General features: G+C 43.4%; 2 protein-coding genes across 2 annotated transcripts in view; one reads left to right on the forward strand and one right to left on the reverse strand.

Annotated features, from left to right (window-relative positions):
* Window positions 1–25,889, reverse strand: part of astn2 (astrotactin 2) — a 492,640-nt gene that overhangs the window by 96,255 nt on the left and 370,496 nt on the right. The window contains exon 17 of the mRNA XM_066712608.1: window positions 9,858–10,123. Coding sequence (XP_066568705.1) covers window positions 9,858–10,123 — 266 coding nt within the window. The remainder of the gene's footprint in view (window positions 1–9,857; window positions 10,124–25,889) is intronic.
* On the forward strand, window positions 21,134–25,236 carry trim32 (tripartite motif containing 32). The gene is made up of 2 exons (XM_066712609.1): window positions 21,134–21,214; window positions 22,162–25,236. Exon 2 carries the CDS (start codon window positions 22,180–22,182, stop codon window positions 24,115–24,117), a length of 1,938 nt encoding a protein of 645 aa, XP_066568706.1. The 5' UTR covers window positions 21,134–21,214; window positions 22,162–22,179; the 3' UTR covers window positions 24,118–25,236.

Here is a 25,889-nt window from a genome sequence, read left to right on the forward strand (position 1 = left end):
AAGAACTTATGGCTCAATGCCGATTGGCTATAGAACGTTCAGGGATTTTAAGGGTTCCAGCATTGTCGTCAATGGGATTTTTGTCATTTCCATATGCTTATAAATCAAGAATTATTGATTATATCAGTAGAAAAAGCACAAGCATAAAACTAGGTATCCTGATGAACCACTGTATGACGTTTGGTGTAGGTAGCATAAGAACTGTGTGAGAAGCTAGTGTTTAGCCAAACAGAATAATGATACTAATATTAAAGATCTTGCAAGGGAACCAGACTCTGCATGTTCTCATCTCTAGAAACAGCACATTGCTATGGCAGTTCAAAAGGGATTCATAAAAATATCCAGGATCAATATCTTGTGAAGAACTACATGCTGCTCTTCGGGATTCCTTCACAAACTAAAGCCCCTATATAGAAAAATTCAAACAAACAACAATAACACAAGGAAGAAAACTATGATGTTGCTTGATTGTTTGTCTGTCAAACTGATTTGAAAGCAAATTAAACAATGTATTTTAATATATTGTGCTATGCTGTGTATAGTCCACACATCATGGCACAGCATTGAAGATTCACAGACTTTCACATAACATTTTCTACAGATCTTCAAGCAATCCTTTGTCATGTGTGGGGTTCCAGCAGCTGTCCCCTGTCCCCTGAGCTCTGGAGAATCACATCTGTCTAACGAGGACACTGCCTTGCTTGTTCTTACACCACAACAGTGTGGACAGATCAGCGCATCAACACCACTGCAATAGTGTAGCTTTGAGTGTATTACCGTCCTTCTATTCAATGCTTAATTTTGTAAAGCATCTTTTAGTTATTCCCAAAATGTATTATATTAATTATTACATCTGTTCAATTGAAACCTAGTTTGTGAAGGGTTATAGTGCCACAAAGGGACAGGTTTTATAGCTGGAACCCTTCTTTGCTTGTGCTTTGCGATTCAGCAGGAGTTTGCATAGTAATTAGTGATCCAATCAGAAAGGACAACGTAGAAGTAAGAATTTCATATGCGCTTTCTGACAAACAAGAATGCACTGTGACATCTGTGGGTTCAATGAAAAATCTGAGGCTTGAACTCTGGAGGCAAACAGCACAACCTAAAACAGAAGAAAATGTCATTAAATAAAACAAAACAGAGGAGCCACTGGAAACAAATTCAACCAGGGTGAACAATCTGTGTGACAGCAGTGGCTCTCGAACCCTGCCATGCTTCTCTCTGTTCCCTACTGTCTGAGGTGGCCGGTATTCCCTGCTTTCTCCCAAACCCCACAAGCGTTCGATGCTCCTGATGTCCCAGGGCTTCCCAGTGTTTCCCAGCAGGTTTCAAACTGTTCAGATGAGGCGTGGAGAGATTTGACGGCACACGCTACACATGGGATGATGGGATGAAAACCCACCTACCGAGAAACTACAGAAACACCCAACCAGAGTTTTTGTGGCTAACTTCATTAATGAATTAGCATGAACCTAAACCAAATTACAGGTAATGACATTTGTACACACACACACCACACTGAGATAAATTGCACATTTATAAAATAAATAATACGGTGAAAATCCCAATTCTAAATCACGTCCTTTTGTCTGATCATTGGTGTCTGTTATTCAATATCAGTTTTCTTTCTTACTGGAGAAACTGTCTTCCACCGAAGGGATTTCTGAGGGCCGAGAGAGGAGCGCCCCCTTCTGACCCACATGGCATGGCACTCGTTGCCGTACTCTCACAACAGGACCTGCTAATTTGGCTTCTCCGAGCCGGGGACACCAGAACGAGAGCAGCGATGGTGCAGTTGACCTCAGCTAATGAGTTCACAGTTAGTGTTAATGACACTGACAATCCTTCATGGGAACTAACTTGACCTCTTGCTCCACACGTTCAGTATGCAGATCCCACTTTAAACTGGCGAGGGGATTAGGAACAGAAGTCTACCCTCCCCCACCGCCCCGCTCGTTACACACACCTCCAGTCATGACTGACAGGGGTTTCCATTGCCCACGATTCCCACATTTGCACAATGTGGAAAGCACAGAAACAGAGCCACATGCATTGTTTAAACATATATTTATACAGACACACACATACATCACACACACATATATAAATACATACATATATAGACACACACTATTATATTTATACACACATATATATCACATCACACACACATACATATATAAATAAATACATACAGTAGACACACAATATTATATTTATACAAACATATATATATCACACCACACACACATATACATATATATATATAAATAAATGCATACATACACACACGTACACACATCCCAAATATAATGACTTTCATGCAAGAAACTGGCAAATAAATTGCGGTAATTGCAATTCCTGGAACATATGGCTAAATGGTGGTTAAACACAGAAGCCCCCCCACGGCGTTATCAATAGGAAACCAACAATCAGAAAGCACAACAGGAAGCTCAGTGCATGCCACAGCACAAACATGGGGACAGACAGAGGAAATGGATTTCTAATGGCTGAGACTGGAGCCTTTGCCCTTTTTTCTTCTCATTGCATTTTTCCACAGTGTTCTTCTGACGGCACAGTCTGGGAGAAGTGAAAAAAATTCTCCACAGATACACACCTGACGGCGCTCAACACAGCTCTTGTACACTGTGACAGAAGGCGTCGGTTTAAAGCGTAGATCGAACTGCAACAGACCGACTTACGTTTTAAGGAATCTATTGCAAGAGGTATTGAGTAGGTTCCTCCAAAAGGGAAGCAGGTCAAAGTCTAGGACACAGAGGCTTAATCGATGGTTTAACAGATTCATCCACATTTAGACGTGGAGCAATTAATGTGACAGAGAAAGGAAGGGAAGCCAAAGGAACACATGAGAATAAGCCACAAGCCCAAGTCAAACAACACATATCAGGCTGAGAGAGAGGGGGTGGGGGGGTAATGTAGGGTCAACAAAGCAAGGGCGGACCGTTTAACAGATCATTATGAATTAATTGCAGCGTTTGAAAAGGAAATGTCAAATGAACTGAAATAATAAGTTAATCACTACGGAACAAAATAATTCCCATTGAGAAAGAACCCTGTCTGTACTGAAGAGTCTCCACAGTCCAATCCCAGATCGTACAGGGTCACGGAGCCCGTCAGACACGCAGGGCATCGGGGCCACACTGGAGCATACTATCATATGTATTTGCACTCAGAACAATAAGAGAAGTCATTAGTACTCATTTACACTAAAGGAATTACAGTACAGTGACAGATGTAGCAAAATATATATAAATATATTCTTTAGAATTGGTCACATATTTCTGACTTGATACATTGTTCAAATATGATAGGAATGGCAAACGCTTTCCCCTGTAATATGTGTCTGTAAGTTAACAAAAACTCACAAATCCTACAAAACAACCTTAGCTGCTCATTATAGCCTGACTCATTAAGTACTTATTCACTAATATCCCATGGTCGAGATGAGTGGAATTTATCGATTTGAAAGCCAAACGTTTTTTTTGTTCTACTTACCAGTCTCAACTTAATTTAGTCAATAATTCATTCACCCTGGTACTCCTCTTTTCAGAACGGTCTTTAGTGGACTGGCCCATCTATAGTGTAAAGGACATCATGTTTCTATGGCGTAGGATTCTGTGCTCAAGCCTTTTTGGTTCGCTGGGTAAATATTTAAGAATGGCTGGATCTCTTTTCTTTTCACATTGGTGGTTTATGCATTAAAAAGCTTTTAATTTGTTATGATATCACTTCTTCGCAAATCGCCGTCATTAACAAATGGCTTTGACTCACATAAAAAGCAGACGAGAGGCTACAGAGTGACGGGAATGAAATGTGAATTAGCCACTCAGGTAGAGCTGATGTCTGTTGCCTGCAGAGTGTAGGGTAATGCACTAGGCAAGTGATAAAACAGTCCATCTGTGCTCCTCTTTTATTGAGACACAGAAAGCTGGTCTTGCTGGACAGGGTGAAGTGCGACGATGCGGACAGCTCCCTGCTCTCTCACTGCCCTGTCAGGTTCATCACACTGACGTCTTCATTACAGCCTCCGTCAATATCTTGCTTACTGGAAACATCACTATCAGAAGTTCCTCAGATATAAAGATAATTTACTGTTAACCTTTGGGCTAAGGTTCATACATTCTGAAGACGTTCAGCTTAACATATTAGACGCTGTCTGTTAAAACCTCTAACAAGGATTAAGGGGGAAAGAAAATAAAAGATTGGCAGCTGATCTTCTGGCTTGATCAAATTACCCTCCATCTTCCTAACAAAGAATACCTCGATGGCAACATCTTAACCATTAGTCAGCAAATCTAAATGGTAAACAGATTTTTTTAAATTCTTTTAGAGCAGTATTGTTGTCCTTAAACACAGGCTTCGAGGAAACTCGCATTACTGCTGATTGTGTTAGCAGTTCAGTTAGAGGTTATGCAGGCAAAACAGTGCTGCAACAGTTGGAGCACCTCAGGGTGTTAAATAACCGAGTTATTGTGGTTTAAAGAGGTTTTAATTTGTTGTCGTGAATGGGCTCCTCTCGACTGGACACTGTCTTATGTTATTATATATTAACATTTCTCATAGAAATTAAGTGTTGTTGTTCTTATGCTTATAATACATTAATTGAGGAGTGGGTTTTGTTATTGGAGGAGGGGCCTCTATGAGACATGAATTAACCCAAGTCAGCATCTTGACCCAAAAACTCAAGCGCTCCGGTTCAGACACACATCTGCATATTTACAAACCGCTGACCGATGAGCTCCTCAGTGTTGCCCTGCCTACAGACTCTACACCCATCTTTCACAAATATTGATCAGCAACAACAATGTCATCATCATCATCATCATCATCATCATCAGACTATACAGATATATATCAATGACAAACCTGTCAGGCGCAGCGCTGGATGATAAATGATGACCATTTGTGTTTCTGTCACTGCAGTAAAGCAGGGCACATTTCCAGTGAAATAGCGACAGGCCTCGACCACATTGCTTTTTAAACAGCACCTAATATATGTGTACTGGGAGATCAGGAGGCAGCTCCCTCCAAGAGCACACGGAGCAGACGCCACTTTTCAATCACAATTACTGACGTTATATCCGACTCATCCCAATTACCCACCCGAGCCTCGGCACGATGACAGGCATCATGAAAACAAGACATCTCTCTCCATTAGCCGATCGTTTCATTTAAAACAAACAAATCTTATTAGGTGGTATGAGTCAACCTGTGGTTCACTTCCTTTCGTGCCAGGGATATTTATGAAAGTACAGCAGACAATAAATGTAGATTTTCTCCGAGCAGCCATAGCACAAGATATATGGTCTTATGAATCATAAGCAACACATCCAATTTCTTCAAAAGGTCTGCTACAATTTAATCAAATGATGCCAAAGCAGAGAGCGGCTTGCTGGCAAAGTCTCTTTAAAATAATTTTGTTAAGCAAAGAGAATATGCTCACAAGGTCGTATAAAACCCAAACAAAACTGTGTAAGGTTTAATAGCTATCATTGGTTTAAGTGAAATCCATATTACTTTTAAATCTAGACATCTAGGAACGAGACGCAGCCGAAAACATATTTCAATCGGAGACACACACGCATGTTTTACGTGCTCTTCAATATAAATAACTACACATTTAAAGTCCTATTGTATTCCTAACTGTGTTCTTATGCGCCGGTTCTTTAAAACATTTGTGCAATTTACCATCAGAAATATGTCAAGTCTATTTCACGTCCTTTGCAGTCACAGAAATCAGGACACGGCCGAGCTCTGTGTGTCCTGCAGCTACCACACCAGATCGACGTGTTTTAAATACACCATCGTTCCTTGACTACAAACAAGCGGTGCCATGCGCGTTCTTCTCTTAAAAGATGTCGTCACACCAAACACGGAAGCAGTGACACAGTGTTCCTCTGGAGTACGTTGTCCTGAACACCCATTAACTCCCATCTCTGCCCTCGACTCGTTCTCTCTCTGACGAGTTTGATCTGTCTTTGAGGGAATTCAGTCACCGTGCTTGTTTTTGTTCAAGGCTTTCAAAGCCCACGGAGGATGCTCACTCCAGAGCAGGAACTGTTTGCCATTTATAAAAGAGGTTAACTGCACTGAAGCTTATTCCTGTATTCAATGTGTCGCAGCCAGTAGGACTAAAACTAAAGATCTGTAGTCAAAATAATAACTCTCAATTACTGTGTGTGCCGAGATAAAGAAGATTATTATAATGCTGCAAATATTAAGAGTAGGACATTACCTTTACAATTAAACATTTTCTGTGACAAAGTTCACACAGCATAGCCATGTGCCCCAACCCCGCTATTGCACAATGACATTTGTTGTGATTGTGAAGGCTGTGTGTAAAAGGAACTGTTCTGAACCAGAGCAAAAGGTCACCGAATATTGTGTTTGTGTAATCCAGAATTTGCTCTATTAGGTTGGGTTTCACATCAGAAGATATCCGAGCCCCCTGTGGAATACAGGCCGAGCAGAAGTGCACAGAAATGTTTAATCCATCAGGATTGGGGGCCTTTTGGGACAAAGCCTTACAGTTATAAAGATGTCAATGATTTGTAAAAAGCCTTTGCCCAATGATGAAAACAGGATCATTCTGAAACCTGAGCAACCCTGGCAGAGTTTTCACTTTAAGATCACTGGCCTGGTGTGCGGTGTTTACAGGCAACTAGACAGAGACTTCCAGGGCGAAATATAATACTTGTCTGCTTCCATAATAGACCAGTTGATATGCAGGGAATCTGAAGAGAGATGATAAGAAAACAGACAGCGATATAAACAGGGAAATATTGTTACTTTTACACTTTTAACAGGAGGAAATGAAAGACCTTGGTGTATCTTCCCAGTTAAATAATGGACTATTCCCTTCCGTTCTTCTTATAAAATATAAAGTTATGCCACCATAACCTTGATAGCATTCAGAAGCAAGTCAAGTTGAAGTCAGATCAGCATCTGGAGGCGAGAGAGGCCTACGTGAGCAGAGTGCTCTCAGGTCAGTCTGTCTGCGATGCTAATTGACTTCAGCTATTTCAGAAAGGCTGCTCTCTAACTGCAGTAATAAGCTAATAAACCTCTCGTTTCATGGCAGTCCTTCTGATGACCCGACAAGCCAGTCTGGCCCTCTGTTGGCTGAAAAATACGCTGGTTAAATACCCCATCATGTTTACTGATCGATCTGGAGCACAGACAACGAGGCCACGGCGAACATGCGCTCAGCGATCTGAGATCAGCGTTTACTGTGCCAAAGTCAGAGGATGTGTGGAGGAAAGGTTATTTATGGACAGGATATGTAACAATATACATTGAGTCTAGTTATCTATGGCAACATTTCCATACAGGGAAGGTTCTTGTAAAGCTTTTAAGAAATTATAATATGACCCCGGATTGAACTATATTCATACACGTTTGGGCCCTTCTAACCTATACGTTCAACACATTCATCATCAATGGAAAAGCAGAAACGCAGTTGTCATTTTTAAACACTTTAGCACTGTGATGTAAAGACCCATATTTTTAGAATAGCTTTGTTATATTCAGCACCCAGTGTCACCAGCGCAGGCCGACTGGACCCAGACCAGAGATGCACCAATGTGGAAAGGGCATGTGTCCCGCGCTGTTCAAATGGACATCCGCGAAAAAGCTCTTTCAAACATCCCATTGTATTAAAACACACAACCTGAACGTGTATAAACCTGCAATTTAACAACATGTTTCACACAAAATCCTGTTGATCCTTAAGTACAATTGAAGCCTAACAACGGTACATTATATATTTTTTCTTAACTTGATCCAATTAGATCCAAGTAGAACAGACAATATTAATAATCCGTGCCAGCGCACAAAATGCTTTATTTCTCTCAAAAGCCCCAAGAGCGGATCATGTAAGTAAATACAAATTGTTTTACAGCTTTAGATAAAATAATAGCATTTCTTAAGCAGCAACTCAGCGGATGATAAACATGTCAAACGTCACGTAACTCTTGAGAAAATAATGCCATTAAACAAGCTGGGGAAGCTACACTATAAACCCATCCTGTGTCCAAAATGACAAATACAATTAAACTGCATTTTCCAATTTTCTGCAGGGAATTGATAATTTAATGAATGTAACCCTTTACTATATTATTAGTATTTCATTCCTTTGGAAAAAGACAAAAGTTGGTAAAACAATAAAGCATTAGCAGATAGCATTACATTAAATATTAAAAACAAATGATATTGCAGCTCCCACAACATAAATAAACAAACTACATCAGCATATCAAATCTTGAAAATCTGAATGTGAATGAGTTGTTGTGGAAGTGATATTAAACATGCTTTGAATGTTTACATTTTGATGCCCTAAATTAATAAATACATAAATTAATACATTAAATAAAATGAAAGAATAAGCAGGCAAGTGTTGTACAGAGTACTGTAATATACAGGGGATATTTGGAATTAGCCACAAAATACACATTTGTAAATGTCACTACTCAGGGATTTTCCAAAATGACATTTGATTGGCTATTCTGTTTTTAAGCAATTTGCACTGATGAAATTAAATCGTTCCTGTAATTGACCTCAAAGAAGGAGGAACCAGGAGGACAAAGATTTAAAGTATTCATAGGGTTAAGAATATATGCTTGAAATAACATTTTAATATTTGTAAAAACACTTTGCAATATGTTTATGTATTTATTTAAATAATAATAATGAATTAGCATTTCCCCCTGATTTCCTTGGTCAATTAGTGAACCGCTTTTCAGATGAACTCACTGCTCTCCTCCTGGTTAAAACAAAGGCAACAGCGTCGCGGTCGTGTTTTGAAAACATTGCTTATGAGATAAAACCTGGTTCTTCTCAATAATAAGATTATGAACAAACAGCAGCAAAGGACCACGACCTCCCATTGTGATTGAAGCTCAACACACAGAGACGATACTACAGTTTAGAAAGTTGCCTCCCCAGAGCACCCTGATGGGCAGAAAGACCATTTCAATGAGGATCACAACTACTTTGCAGAAAGGCATCTCCTGACCCTATAGATTTAGTGAAGTTATCAGAAGAGACGAAATATAACCGAAGAGGCCAATATGACCAAACGCAAACCCCTCCCTCCTCCCAATCATGACACATAGATCTGAAATAAGTCTTTGGGTGGAAGGAAACTGATGACCTAAGAGTCCACAGCGCTTCTGAAATATAGCTACAGCAAACATTTTTAATCTTCCAGCAAACAAGGTCAACAGAAGAACATGTAACCTATTTTATGCTGATAAAGGATAAGAATCGGTGGCATGACTTCATAGCTCATTTTAGGTTACAGATCCAGAGGAATCAAAGGCAAATCACCTGTGCCATCTACAGGCACGATCCCCAAACTGCACTGGAAAAGCAAGGAGGCCGTTTAACATGGAGAAGAGTGCTGTTCATTACACACATATGCACACACTTTCTTTTCCAACAGTACCATGCAGGAGAGGTGCAGTTTGACCTCAAAACAATGTGACAACCTCATTCTTTCACAGTGAGATCTGAACAACAATCGTTTCTACTTTCAAATGACCTTCAAATTCATCACCCAAAGGTAAACAATCATATAAACAAATACACAAAGACATGGACAACACCCCGACAGTGTACTTAGTAAAACCACGCCAATGGCTGGGTTGGTTGAGGTCCAAACCCACTGGACGCAGTCATTCTAGTGTCTCTAGTTCAGTAACACAACACATTCAACCCTAAACCTAATGAACAGCTGATGATGTGTATTCCCGCTCATCATGGATTTTATTAAGGAGACACCCCCAACACATCACGTTCACATCACAGAGCTGCGGTGGAGCGGGACCCGGCTGTACCTCCTTGGTGGTGTTGTCCTGGACGAGGCTGTAGAGCGGCACCACACGGTTGATCTCCAGCAGGACCGGCGTGGGGCTGACCTGCTCCTTGCCCTGTCGCCGGCACAGGTGGCACGTGGACGGACAGCGGCCCTTCTCCTCGCAGCGGATCTCCACCCCCGAGACCAGCTGGTCGTCGGACAGCATCTGGGCCGTGAGCAGCCCCGACAGGTAGGTGATGAAGGGCATGGACTTGAGCTCCCTCCTGCTGCCCAGCTCCGTGGTCTCTGGAGACAGAGGGAGGGAAGGATGATGAGACGCTGCAGAGCAGGGGGACAGTCCGTTTAAACCCATTTGCATGACCTGTCTTACACAGCTGGCTGCCTGGAGCCTTCGGTCCTCTACAGCCAAGTCAGCTTTATCTACCCGCACTTTAAAACACTGTCATGTGATGAAGTTTCTTAATTGGGCTCAGTAATCTACCGCACCTCGAGGGAGCGCGTTTATTAGCAGTGAAGTAGAAAGCCACAGTGTCGGGAATTAAAGCAACACGTTGACCCACCCACTGGCGGTCAAACCTGTTTCACTCAGCAGCGCTAATTTATTTCTTAATATCAAACTAATCTTCTCATCTGGCTAATTTGTCTTGAGTGAGACTTTCTCTGGGCAGTGAAGTAAAGCGCCACAGCATCCAGATCAGAGCCCTCTTATAACATCGTATGACACCCGCTAATCCTGAACCACCTGGCTGTCCTACTGAGTACCAGCTTTATTTTTAATAAAGTCCCAAGTGTCAACAATTGCACTTCCTTTGCAGTGATGTATCCATGTAACACGTTTTATGATTAAACAATTTGTCTTTTAGTGAGGCGACAATCTCTCACTTGCCAGTTGAATCAAGAAACCACGCAGGTTGAGAGGGGGAGTATGGAAAAATAAAAAGGATGGTAAAACACTAGAAGTAGTAACCATCCTGCCAAATATCGATTAGCCAAATTCCCCTCAGCGCTTTCGTGCTCACAGTATTAAAACCGTATCAGACGTGAATATGGGCCCTAGACTCCACCGGATGCAGGAGACCAAGCTAGCAGAGATGTTTGTGTCTGTTCCACTCGTCCTCGGTGTCTCATTGCAGTTCTATCATCAGTAAATCACAGCTTGCTCATTTCAAACGACCACGATCAGTAATTAACAGGCGCAGAGCAGACACTGTTCACAACCACAGAGGGACATGAACACCGGGATACGAGATCAAGTATGCATTCTCAACACGACTAACGGAGGGGAGAAATTCAGCGCTGTGTCCATGTTGTCCAAAGGAAACGGTCTGGGGCACCGACGCGTGTGTTAACCACCAGTTAACATGTTCTGGTTGGCCAAGATTAGGCGTGAATGTGGGTAAGTGTCAAAAGAGACGGGTCATGGATTCAGGGGCATCATCCAATGGTGACAATTATAATAAAGGACTACAAAAGCAAATACCTACAGTCCACATATAGTGATAAACAAAGAGAGTCCAGGGTAATCTTTTGTGGATTAAATTGACAACTTAATAAAGACCATCCATTGACATTCAGACAATGTGAAGTATGGGAATTGGTTCATTTAAGATAAATATATATTTTCCATCACATTACAGGATACTAGAGCCTCTTAAATAACACTGAGAAACAGAGGGACTAATGAAGAGAGTATTAATATTGTTCTTAAATGAGCAAACCCTGTCATGTAAACAGATTAGGGCTGTTTTCGTTGGCTGAAGCATCGAGACACGCTGTTCACAATCCCCTGCACTCGGGCTTATACAACATCTCATTATGGGTGGCTTATCAAACATTAAAGCCACATCTATCGCTTCTGTTTATCGCACTAGTGTAAAAACACAGCGTGTGTGACCGGGGCCGGACAATGCCGTTACCTCCCGGCTTCAACAAACAACAACCGACTCTTTATGCATCTGGTAATTGGTAGCAGCCCCAGCGAGATTTCAAAGGATCACCTTTTCCACAGTGGATGTGTGTGTAATAATAATAATAATAATAATAATAATAATAATAATAAAGATTGATGGCTGTCCCGTCAGTCTCGTGGGCTCAGGGAAAACAAAGAGCTCCTTCGTGATTTATATCCGGCGCACTCTGCTGATCACAAATACCAATATAATTTCTTCCATAACAAGTTATTAATATGGAGATGCACAGCATGTGTCAGAAATATATCTTCAGAGCCAGTATACGAAATAAAAAAGCCCCTGAAGCAAAGCACTGAAGGATCGTGTTTCTCCGTAATCATTTGCATCCGACCCTCTAAAAAAACTGTGTTTGATCAAGACATAAATCAATATGATGTATTAAGAAAATTAGCAGAATATTTCACAATGTATTCATCTTTAATCCAGCATCAGACCGGGGAGAGCATAAATCTCCACGATGTGAAATAAAGAGCTGGAAGGGGAGATACATTTAAGCGTGCCTTAATTTGTTCCAGTCCGATGGTTGGACACAAAGAAGTCGCACAAAAACAAAGGCCTTTGTCAGCCCACCTGACAGTGGTTTTAAACCTGACCGATGCCATAATCACTGCCTTTCAGACGTGGTTGATTGGGTTTACAGTATTTAAGATCGCGTTCATTTTTGACACACCCAACAAAACCACAACCATCAGTTCATTAAATTCAACCATTAGGAAGAAAAAATACACATTGAGAGGTTCCTCACTCGCACTGCCATGAAAACAAGACGCACACAGAGGCGTTTATGCTGATCAATGCATTTAAAATCAGCACAAGAAAATTGAGCTGTGAATAATGATTCTGGAAAGGAATAAGAAACGTAGATGAGTAATAACTGTTTTTATATCAGTGTTTTAACAGATGTCCGATGCTCGTTACCATTTTCTCTCTTTTTGACAGAACAGCGAAATCAGCGCTAGTTTAAGGAGAATGTATAAGCACAGCAACAATGGGTTGGAATTAAGAAAAAGACTCAAAAGGCCAAGAATTTACTGTATACCTACATATTGGACCTTCAGACACTGTGAACTTGCCTGTGAGGGGTTGATAACGGGGCTGAAGGAATCTGGATTAACCAGAATTTAGAGTTGAGAACAAGGGCAGTGATGTTCAGACTGTACAATGCACTAGTTAGAGCTCATCTGGATACTGTGGACAGTTCTGGGCTCCACACTTCAAGAAAGATATCACTGCCCTAGAGGCAGTTCAGAGGAGAGCAACCAGACTTATTCCAGGTCTGAAGGGAATGTCCTACTGAGAGACTGAGGAACTGAACCTTTTCACCTGGAACAGAGGAGACTACGTGGGGACTTGATTCAAGTCTTCAAAATCATGAAAGGCATCGACCACATCAAACCAGAGGAGCTTTTCCAGATCAGCAGGGACACACGCACCCGGGGACACAAATGGAAATTGGGCTTCAAGGCATTCAAGATAGAAAACAGGAGACACTTCTTCACACAGAGAGGCGTCACAATCTGAACAAACTCCCCAGCGATGTGGCTGGAGAGACAATTTGGGAACATTTAAAAACAGACTGGATAGGATCCTTGGTCACTTAATTATTAATGGACACCAACCGAACACGATGGGGCGAAAGGCCTCCTCTCGACTGGACACTTTCTTATGTTCTCGGAGGGCAGTTCCAGTTCACAATTAATTAATCAAACTACAAACACAAGAACTATAATCATAGGGTGGGAAACGTCACTCCTGATAGAAAGCAGCATCATGTTGCCGTTGGCATCTCCACTGAAAACACACAGAGTCTGTGTCCTCAGATCCCCCCAAAGGGAGGCGGCTGGAGCCGACCCACGTGGAGGAGCTGAGGACCAGAAGCCAAGCAGGTTCATCTAGAATAAACACACTGGGTGGCACTGAGATCACCAACATTTCAAACTGTGAAGAAAACGAATTAAACGAGACATAATTAATCAGAAAGAAGGGGGAGATTGTGGAAATAAAATGCGCATGATGACATCCTCCCCACCACACACACACAACACATACAAGTAGGCAGCCTATTTTTCTCTTGCTTTTTACTTCTTCCCCAGCTGTTAATAATTACACAGTCTTTATTCAATATTCATCATTATCTGCTCTTGCGCTCCTGCCCAGATTGGGAAGAAAAAGACTCTTTTCCACAAGTCTGATGTATTTGTTTGGTCAAAATGTAACCTGGGGTTGTGTGCGAGTGCGGCGGCCAACTCGACGGCAACGATAATAAACTCGCAGACAGCAGCGACGTGTGAAACCACACGAATGGATCTGTCCACTGGAAGAGGATCACTTTGCAAACTGTACAAACAAGCACAATGTTCAACAAACAGAGGCTGGGCTGAACCGTGACTTGTGAGTGAGTATATGGTAAAAATCACTGTATAAAACTGAGTCACCACTTACATACATAAAGATGTAGATCATTATGTTCAATTATTTTATTTTTCATAGTTCAATGTAGCAAAATTGTAATAGAAAATGTATCCAACTTCCAATGTCAAAACGATGCTTTGTTTAGAGAGATTGGAAAAGTATATCTCGTGTCTTGTACAGGGGACACTCTGTAAGGTAAACTAAGACCGAAAGCAAACCCAGCAATAGACACAGCTCCAGTCCAGTCCCCTCAAGTCTCTCATATTAAAGTGTATCATTTTATCATTGCCTGATAAGCATAATATGAGCCGGTATGAATGTGTGCCCCTGCAGCTCACACTGCCACAGAAATAGCTGATGACTTTGGTGCTTAATTTCGACGGCGATTTCAAACTGAAAAATAATACACTGTTTTTGTCCTACTTTCCTTTCTGCTTACTGCACTAAAGCTCCTCTTCAAATGCACATCCGAAACAGGCTGCTGTTCCCAACGCACTGGGTCCTTTCACTTGACATTGACTATCTGGAATAAACTACCCAGCGATGTGGTAGAAGCTGAAAGTTTGGGAACATTTAAAAATAGTCTGGATAGGATCCTTGGATCACTTAGATATTAATGAACACCAAACGAGCACGATGGGTCGAATGGCCTCCTCTCGTTTGTAAACTTTCTTATGTTCTTATGTTCTTATATGCGGATAAAAGACACATACAGGACAAGGTGTCCTCTCCTCTTCAAAAGTCTCTCCAATTCTGGGAAGGTATTTGAGGAATGTAAATGAAGACAAATCGAGCAATATCTTTCTTTCAAGATCTGCCTTTTTCTATAGGCTGTGTTATCTTTGCCAGGGTTTGCATGTTGGCTCTCATCATCATGCAAATTACTAAAAATGTTCAATCCTGATCTTGGAGGGCTTGGAAGTCAAGTCAAGTTATCTTTTGATTTTATTTGCAGCCACACAAAATCACAATCCACAATCAACATAAAAACATCACACACAAAACACGTTCAAAACAATGACATGCATGCAGAATCAACAAGACTGTCAGAAATAAAATAAAATCCTACCTCACCCAACTGCTTACTCCACTACTGACAAACACAAGCAAAGCGTTGTGCAAACATGCATGTATCACACTAGAAGCAATGCTATACAAAGTGCTGACCAAGATAGCTAAGCTACCGAACATCCACATTTAACTTAATAATGGCATTAAGAATCTCTAGCTTCGACCAATGCAACCTACTTTTGCTCAAATATTTACCATGAACATCTGTAGACAACACCTAGCTGTGTAAAGCAAGCTTGAGCTAGTTTTGTCATCATCAATAGCCTTAAAACAAAGCTGGGCCTTTCTCCATTATTGTAGGCATGAAAGGCATTGACCACATCAAACCAGAGGAGCTTTTCCAGATCTGCAGGGACACACGCACTCGGGGACACAAATGGAAATTGGGCTTCAAGGCATTCAAGACAGAAAACAGGAGACACTTCTTCACACAGAGAGGCGTCACGATCTGAACAAACTCCCCAGCGATGTGGCTGAAGAGACAATTTGGGAACATTCAAAAACAGACTGGATAGGATCCTTGGATCACTTAGTTATTAATGGACACCAAACGAGCACGATGGGGCCAATGGGCTCCTCTCGACTGTCTTATGGTCTTATTGACATGTTAACAGGATCTCTGCTGAAACAGTGACAACAGGGTCAGCTAAACTACATTACACAGCGATTCCTTACACCAGCGCTGCTTAACATAACATTTGTGAGACAGAAAAATAGGCTCCAATTAGTTCTGTTCTTCATTTACATATGAGCTTCCAATAAAAGCAGGAACCTCTGTTTGTTGTTATAGCTTGACAAAACAAACCCACAACTCTCTCTCATGCATTAACAGGCACTTAAAAAGGACAGAAATACATCTGTCTTAATTTGAATGTCCTTGAGAGGAGGCTGGTGTGTGTTGGGGGAGTGGGGGTGCAATCTGTCTACCTGTCATTTGCAAACACCAAAATTTCACAACTTCCTCATCTATCACTGAGGAGCAGCAACACGAGATACAAACCACCGGGAATGGAATTATATTCAAACTCAAGACAAAATAGACATGAGAGTCAGAGGAATTAAAAGCACGCCCTGCACAAATATTCACAATCATCATAACAATAATCATACACAAAACTGTCACTGCTGTACTAACGATCGGTGCCTGGCTTCACACATACTGCAACGCTTTTTGATTTATTAATGATTTTCACGTGCATTAATTTGTTCTGCTAAAAGTAATGAAAAGACAATGTTCCAGGCTGTGCACTTCATCTGTGTTTAAAGGAGGAGTCACATTCATTTGCTGGACTCGGGACTTTCCACCTAAAATGTGGCACCCCATGAAAATGACAGGTTTAAGAAAGTGTCCAATCGAGAGGAGCCCATTGGCCCCATCGTGCTCGTTTGGTGTCCATTAATAACTAAGTGATCAAGGATCCTATCCAGTCTGTTTTTGAATGTTCCCAAATTGTCTCTTCAGCCACATCGCTGGGGAGTTTGTTCAGATTGTGACAACTCTCTGTGTGAAGAAGTGTCTCCTGTTTTCTGTCTTGAATGCCTTGAAGCCCAATTTCCATTTGTGTCCCCGGGTGCGTGTGTCCCTGCTGATCTGGAAAAGCTCCTCTGGTTTGATGTGGTCGATGCCTTTCATGATTTTGAAGACTTGGATCAAGTCCCCACGTAGTCTCCTCTGTTCCAGGGTGAAAAGGTTCAGTTCCTCAGTCTCTCAGTAGGACATTCCCTTCAGACCTGGAATAAGTCTGGTTGCTCTCCTCTGAACTGCCTCTAGAGCAGCGATATCTTTCTTGAAGTGTGGAGCCCAGAACTGTACACAGTATCCAGATGAGCTCTAACTAGAGCATTTAATTGATTATTCTTCTTTTACAGTCCTCTGAGAGCAAACTGGAAACGGGTGCTATTGTCATAAATGAGGCCTTTCCTCAATCAAAGACAAACATTGTTCCTCCAGACTTGATTGAAGCCAATCAATCTATGCTCGTCTATATAGATATTTTCCCTTTCTAGAAAAAGGTGGAAAACATCACGAACGTACGTGGGGATCGTATAAACACATGGTTACACATATCCTACAGATCCTGTAACAATGCAGAGCCACTAACATGCAGGTCAATAAACAGCAAAACAGAAAATACTAATAATGATAATAATAAAGGCAAGTTAGAGATTCAGCTGTGTTCATTTGGGAGAACTGGTCTGTGTGGTTTGAGTGGATCAGATTCACGGTCTTCTCGCTCATCCCTAAAAATGGAAACTCTGAACGGCACCCAGACGTCAATCGCCCTTAGACCCTCACCGCCATATCCTTGGTAACACAAGTGCGTTGTTTTGATGCCGGGTGTGGAGATGATCTTGTATCATATTCTGTCAAGAGTTGTTATTATTATTATTATTGCTTTGGAAATTCCTTCTGTTCAGAACATTTCTGAAATACAATCTGGATTTCTTCTATCAGCATAAACAGATGGCCGGGATCATATTGCTTATTAATTTTCCGCAGACAGTACATTTTTCAAACGCCAACACAAGGGAAATCTAAACAGAGAAAAAAACTAGAGAAGACAAAGTGAAAGTCAATACCAAAGACTTTCTTGTCATTGGGAAATAAAATATAATTGCACAGAACCACTGCAGGCACCAACATCTTTGGGTTACAGATTTGAATTTAAAAAGAATATTTACCAAAGCAAAAAATTTAAGGAGAAACTCAATTAAAACAAAACAAAAAACTCAAGGACAATTGACTACCATCTAACTTCAGTATTTAACATTCATGGACGGAATAAAAGGTTAGATTGAACGCACTCACTTGGTTAAATGATACCAATAATCCTGAACAGCACCAAAGATCATCATAAAGTGCTTGGTAACTCATCAATAGGTCATTATTTACATTACACTGCAATCAAAACTATCAGGAAAGCACTTATGTTGGTGAAATACAGAAACTAAAACCATTGAAGAACCACAGATGTGATGTGCATCTCTATTTGATTGTATTGCATCGTATACTGTGCTCCTCTAACCCCCCCGCTCACACTGTCTGAGTAATCCCAGGTAAACCTCCAGTGTAAAGCCCTCGGTGTAAGGGGCTTGGTGTACAATGCTCTGTGTAAAGCGCTCGGTGTAGGGGGCTGGTGTAAAGTGTTTTATTGACGTGTTCGAAGATTCCGGGAACACAAATGGAAATTGGGCTACAAGGCATTCAAAATGGAAAACAGGAGACACTTCTTCACACAGAGAGGCGTCACAATCTGAACAAACTCCCCAGCGATGTGGTAGATGCTGAAAATTTGGGAACATTTAAAAATACACTGGATAGGATCCTTGATCCTTGATTATTAATGGACACCAAACGAGCACGATGGGGTGAATGGCCTCCTCTCGATTGAACACTTTCTTATGTTCTTATGTTCTTATGAGCAGTGGTAATACGAGCTGGTGTGGTAGGTAAAGCACATGAAAAGACAGAATGGCATTGAAAAGGTGCCTCTTTATCAGACGGGACAGAGGGCAGCCAGCACTGCAGCTCCACTAGCAGCACGAATGGCCTGTTCTCATTTGTAAATTTTCTAAGCTCTGAATTCACTCAAAACTTTATGTCTTGCACATAACTGCTATAAATATGAAGGCAATAAAAATAAACTGCCGACACACAGCAACCTCACTCTTCAACTATTTTCTTTAAGAACAAAAGGCTTATTTTTATTATTCTTTCATGCAATTATTTTTATGAAATGAAACATATAATTTGTTGCCAAAAGGGTTTACAGATAGATGAAAATGGAAACTTTTTTTTTCTGGAAATAAAACCTTTTCAAGTGCAATTTATGACAATGAGTGACACATATTTTGAGATATTTATTACCAGGCAAGGTTTTATGATGCTTCTGATGTTCTCTCAGCCACAGTAGGCCCTGTCCCGGGGCCAGGAACCGGCAAGAGCAACACATCCACCCAAATAACCCTTGAATTAAACTAAAACTGTGAACCTCGGCCCATTCATCTCTTTTGACCCGTGCCAGGGAAGAGTTTAAGTGAATTTATTCTTAGTGTATGTATTTATATGCAGCTGCTGATGACAGACATCGTTTATTAGGTTAATATCTGAAGACCATGTCGGCTGAAGAATAACCAGACTGTGAACACGGCTGCTGTTTGGACAGTTGATATAGTGGAAGCTGTTTTTCACTGAGCTGATGGACTTGTGAATCGAGACACCATCGCTCAACAGTCCTCCATCGCCTGACAGTTCAGTTCAGTTAAATAGTTTGTCTTGATAATGACCAAAGGAATACAATATTTACAGCCTTCAGACACAATCAGGCAATTCTCAGAAAGTCTTGTTTTAAAACAGAAATTTGAAGTGGTTTGGGAGGCTGTTGAGACAGCGATGTCTTACGAGGCACTGGGGAGTTGTGTCACGGGGAGATACAAGTGCACAGACTTTATCGCTCATGGAGAACCAATCTGAGAGAAAGATTTCATTGTAGCTATGCAGTACTTGTACAAGTACCAACGCTTACTTACAAATATTACTACCGTCAATTATGATGATGATGACATGACATTGATGACATTTGATTAATTACATAGGAACAAGAAAATTAACCTGCAAATACTCAACACTCTACTACTGTGTTACTATACAGTAACTATTAAACCTATGCAATACAATGAACTTGAAAATGATAAGGGACGATCAGCAATGACAGACTTTTGAAACGTTACATTAACGCTGGCGGTTCCATAAAACAGCCCAATAAACCAGAGTATCAATCTACGAGCTTACACTGCCATCTAGTGACGGCATTTCATATTCATTTCAGTCTCGAACAATATGAAACTGCAGAAGGACACAGACTACAGAAATGTCAAATACAGACAGTGAATGAACTCTTTAGTTTTGGGGATTGCTGTCAGTAATTATGCATGTCATTGCACAGCTGCTGTAGTTTATGGCAGAGTGAGAATAAAAACGTTAAACTTACAGACAAGTATATGTTTGAGTCGGTTCATTGTGCTACAGCCATGCGAACGACGTCTCTTGTGATATTAATGCACACGGCGGCTTCTGGAAGGATGATTATTAATTACTATTATTACCGCATTTGCAGGGAAGCAGCAGTGCGGCGTGATCTCCTGTGACATGCGCAGTGATGGGACTGTGACGCTGCGTTTACGGCATTAACATCGCATGTGAAATTACGTATTGAAATGTAAGTGTTTCACGGTGGTCCCCTACCTAAATTCCCAAAGCTTACCTAACAGAGGCGAAAGTCACACCTGCACCCCTGCATTGGGTGTATGATTAATTGACCACCTACCAACCAGATGATTGACCTTTACCAATTACACACACACGCGTATATTTGAAGCTACAGGTTGAATCTGTACTCTTGTAGTGATTTCAAAGCGAATACACTTATACCTATTACCAATTAAGCATACATTAAATGTATTTGTGTGTGCGTTTAGGTAGTTCACTATGATCTCTGAAGTATAGGCTGCAGTGACACCTTGTGTTCAAAGTATGGTACCGAGTGTCTGTGTAAATGTGGTGCTCTTTACACGCCACAGTGATTGCAATGCGATGTGATGTGGCCATTCTCAAAAGTGCTGTAAAAGTCTTACAGGTCAACATGTCTAATGAAACGAACTCCACTTCCCAGCAACACATGACACCTGACCAATTCTGCATGATTGATGTACAGCGCGGCCAATCGGCTCGCCAATTGAATCGCGCATGGCACGGAAAAGCCAATGGGATCGCTTTATGGGCGGGCAGGGTACGGGAGAGCCAATGGGCTCGGTCTGTGGGCGGGCCCGAGGCGCCAGTGCGGACGTCACAGCCTGCAGCCGCAGTCCTTCCTGGCGCAGCGGAGGCTGGCGGGCCGCTCGGGTGACGCTGCCGGAGACGCAGGTAAGAGACGAGCCGCGCCGGGCGGGGGGGCCTCATTAGCCGCCATGACTCCGCGCACCGATGCGGGCCGGGGCTGCCCTGCTGTGGGATGTGGGCTCAGCAGCCCGGCCCTCCGCACAGCCACACCGCAGGCAGGGCACGGACACGTCCCTTAAAGCACAGCTCTGTCGCTGCAGAGACTGAAATCTCGAATAAGCACATGCACAACACTTATATACATGCACTATGTTGTTATTTTTGCTCAGTACAGTGGGTTTGTACAGTAGTGAACTAGGTCAATAAACCCCAATCCTTGGCCTAAACATGACTGTCCAGCTTGTCTTGGAACACAAGACATGAGGGTTTTCTTCCACAAATCAAGTTAATTTAAATTATATCTCATGTTTGATATATTCAGAGGCAAAGGCTATTTAACTGGTTTGTATATTTCATGGTCAATTTAAAGAGCGTATAGTGGGGTTCAGAAATATACTACATTCCACTTATGTTAGAACCATTATTTTAAGTAACGTCTATTACATTTTCGAAGCTCAATATCAGCCTGTAATGCACTGCTGTGGTTGGGGGGTGCTGTCACATTGTGCGCTCGCTCGCTCCCCTTTCTGGAAAACATAAACCAGAATTCATGTTTTGGTTTTAAGAGATTGTTATTATCCCTGAACTGCTGGTACAGCAGTGACATCATAATTCCACTGCATACCTTTCTGCATTGAAAACTGAATGAGTCGGATCTTCGAGGAAGGTAGAGAGAGAATAAATACAGCGACATATGGAAAAGCTGTAAGAAAACGGAAGTGCTCAAGCCTTTAAAAGTGTAGACTGGACAGAAATGTGACAGCAGGAGCAGCAGGACAGGGAGCGTAACCGTTATTTGCTCTCCAGCCACAATGACACCAAAGCCCCAGGCTGTTTAGTTTGCTAAATCAATATAATTTTTCCTCTCTCAGGTGAAGTGAAGCGCAGCCATGGCCTCCGCAGCAACCTTGCACCCGGACGTGGTGAGGGAGGTCCTGGAGTGCCCCATCTGCCTCGAGACCTTCAACCAGGAGCAGCTGCGCCCCAAACTCCTGCAGTGCGGACACACCGTGTGCAGGCAGTGCCTGGAGAAGCTCCTGGCCAGCACCATCAACGGAGTCCGCTGCCCCTTCTGCAGCAAGGTCTCCCGCATGAGCAGCATCTCCCAGCTGGCCGACAACCTGACGGTGCTCAAGATCATCGACTGCGTGAGCTCCAGCACTGCCGTGGGCCTCATGTGCAAGGGCTGCCTGAACCGGCTGCCGCGGCAGTACTGCCAGAGCTGCGGCATGGTGCTCTGCGACGCCTGCAAGGGCCAGGAGCACCAGCACCAGGGCCACAGCGTCCTGCCCCTGCGTGTAGCCGCGGAGCAACGCAGGAAGGAGGTGGGCACCAAGCTGGCTGTCCTGCGGGAGATGATGGGGAACATCCAGAAGAAGAAGGCCACGATCGACAGCATCTCCAAGTCCCTGCGGCAGAAGTACAAGGCCGTGCAGCAGGACTATGCCAAGGCCGAGCTCAGGCTGCAGGAGGAGCTGACAAAGTCGCGGAAAGCGTTCGCCACCTCCATGGGCGAGATCGAGAAACTCAACACCCAGACCCTGGAGGAGCACACCTACCTGTTGAACATTGCCGAGGTGCAGGTGGTCTCCCGCTGCGACTACCTCACGCTGAAGATCAAACAGGCCGACGTGGCTCTGCTCGAGGAGACGGCCGACGACGAGGAGCTGGACCTGAAGAGCAACCTGCCGGCGCTGCTGAAGCTCCAGGACCCGGAGCTGGTCAAAGCGGAGCACCCGGAGGCTCTGGACGTGGGTCATGTCGTGACCAAGCCATGTATCGTCAACACGGACGAGGAGAGCCAGGACGCAGCGGCAGCGCCCATGGATCTGTACCACGGCGTCGATATGCTGGTAGAGGAGGCGTGTGCCTCACCGAGCTTCAAGCCCAAGTCTCTGGAGCCAGTGGCGTCTGGATCCCAGCTGTGCCAGTTCATCAAGAAGATGGGCTGCAAGGGGACCCTGCCCGGCATGTTCAACCTGCCCGTGAGCATCTGCGTCACCGCGCAGGGGGAGGTGCTGGTGGCGGATCGGGGCAACTACCGCATTCAGATCTTCAACCGCAAGGGCTTCCAGAAGGAGATCCGCCGGAACCCCAGCAGCATCGACAACTTCGTCCTGAGCTTCCTGGGCGCCGACCTGCCCAACCTCATCCCACTGTCCATCGCCATCAACCCCCAGGGCCTGATCGGGGTGACGGACAACTACGACAACTCGGTGAAGGTGTACACGGCGGACGGCCACTGCATCGCCTGCCACAAGAACCAGCTGATCAAGCCATGGGGCATTGCCGCCATGCCCTCGGGGCAGTTCGTGGTGTCGGACCTGGAGGGGGGGAAGCTCTGGTGCCTGGCGGTGGACCGCAACGTCGGCGTGGTGAACTATAACCGGCTGTGCTCGGCCGTGCGGCCGAAGTTCGTCACCTGCGACCCCTCGGGGACGGTGTACTTCACACAGGGGCTGGGCCTGAACATCGAGAACCGGCACAATGAGCACCACCTGGAGGGCGGATTCTCCATCGGCTCTGTGGGAACCGATGGGCAGCTGGGCAAGCAGCTCAGCCACTTCTTCTCCGAGAGCGAGGACTTCCGGTGCATAACCGGCATGTGCGTCGACTCCCACGGGGACCTGCTGGTGTCCGACAGCGGCCGCAAGGAGATCCTGCAGTTCCCCAAAGACGGGGGCTTCAACATCCTGATCCGGGAGGGGTTAACGTGCCCCGTGGGGGTCGCCGTCACGCCCAAGGGGCAGCTGCTGGTGCTGGACTGCTGGGACCACTGCGTCAAGGTGTACAGCTACCAGCAGAGGAGACGGTCGTCCACCTGTTAGGAGTGCCGCCTGCAGGCAAAGCCACACCGTCACTTTATCCCAGGTTTCCTCCGCAGCAGAGAATCTCACCGGAAAACTTGTTCCTGTTTGCGGTGTCACGCAGCCATTCTAGAGCCCAGGGAGCAATAACTACAGGGGCTGATCAGACTGTTTTGATATTTATCACCAATCAAGCTTGTGTGCAGATTTCCTTGTGTGTGATTTTGTATAATAGAAGATGTTTTGTAATCGCTGAAGCCTTCACTGACGCACGGGGCACGATTTAATGTACAGTTTATTTATTGGGCCCCTCACATTCCCATGTCTTTAATTGTTTACTGCAATAGTAAATTCTACCTGCAATCAATAAGGATTTTGGCCAGTTAATTAAGTACTTCTTTTCTATATAGAAGCCCCCGAGCCTCACGCAATGCACTGCCTTACATCTGCAGAGAAGCTCGATCCATAGGCCGTGGAAACCATAGCGTTTAGCCTATTGTACACACACTGTCCTCTAATGGCTCCTTTTTACATGAAGGTTAAGCGTCAGTGTGCTTCTGTCCAGATGTGGCTATTTTGGCGTGGGGGGGGGGGAATGGTACAGGGGTCTGGCCTTTTTAATCTGTAAATCATGATACAGCTGTTCAGTCTAAATAAGTGTTGAATAATTGTATTTATCATCTGTAAGATCCAGAGAGGAAGATGTGATGAAATTGGCAGAGTTCTGTCCAGATCTTGTGTCGACTCTGGAAGGACCATGAACATATCTAGTCCTTTTCTGACCTACATTACTAATTAATTGCTTAATTGTACACAATTACCATCTGGGCTATTGGCAGATCAAAGAATATTATTATCCTGCCAGATCCAGCTCTGCAGAACTGGGCTTTGGGCACCTCTGCCCTGCATTATGAGGGGACTTCTGAGATCTACACTATCAGTGATGCCTAATGTTGGTGTTGTATATTTCACTACAACTGTGTGTTGCTACAATCTCGGTCTGTCTGTGTAAAATTGTTCTTATTTATATATTTGTAATGTTTAATAAATACCTGCTGGGTGCTATCAATCTGAATGGATAGACGTGTGGGCTTCTGTGTGATGGAGAGGTTGTCAGATCATTAAACTCTTGTCATGTAATGTGTTTCCAGTTCATAATCAATCAAACCATTGATATATAAGCACACGTATATATACAGATGGGTGACAAATTACAGGAAAAACCTGAATAAATGAGTGGAGGAACATAATGAATGCAGACGCCTCCAAACAGGTGTACTGCATGATACAATGAAGCACAGAGCATGGCAGGATGTTAACTGCATGTACACAAATGCTGAGGAGGCCCAGTTGACCTCGATTTCGGATCAAGATGGCCACACAGATGCTCAACTGGCTAGTGTTTCAATAAAGTTACATCTGCATTGAGATCTATGGGAAACACATCAGTCAACAGGGTTGGACATTGTGGTAGAAAGCGCTCATTCCATGACCGCGATGCTCGTGCATTACTGTGATATGCAAGGACAAACAGAAGAGCAACTCTTTCCCAGGTGACTGAGAATGTCAGTGCAGGATGTGATCAGACCGTCAGCAAGAACAGTCAATTGAGAACGACACAGAGACAAATGCACATCTGAGAGTTCAGTGGTGCACAAACCATAGGCACTGGTCTACATAGATGATGAGTCATCCTTCACCATATTCTGGACAAGTGGGCGAGTGCATGTGTGGGACACCAAGAGAACGGGACAGGCCTGACTGCTGGACCCCTACAGTGAGGGGGTCCGGAG

The sequence above is a fragment of the Amia ocellicauda genome, chromosome 9 (assembly GCF_036373705.1).
Source record: "Amia ocellicauda isolate fAmiCal2 chromosome 9, fAmiCal2.hap1, whole genome shotgun sequence".
NCBI lineage: Eukaryota > Metazoa > Chordata > Actinopteri > Amiiformes > Amiidae > Amia > Amia ocellicauda.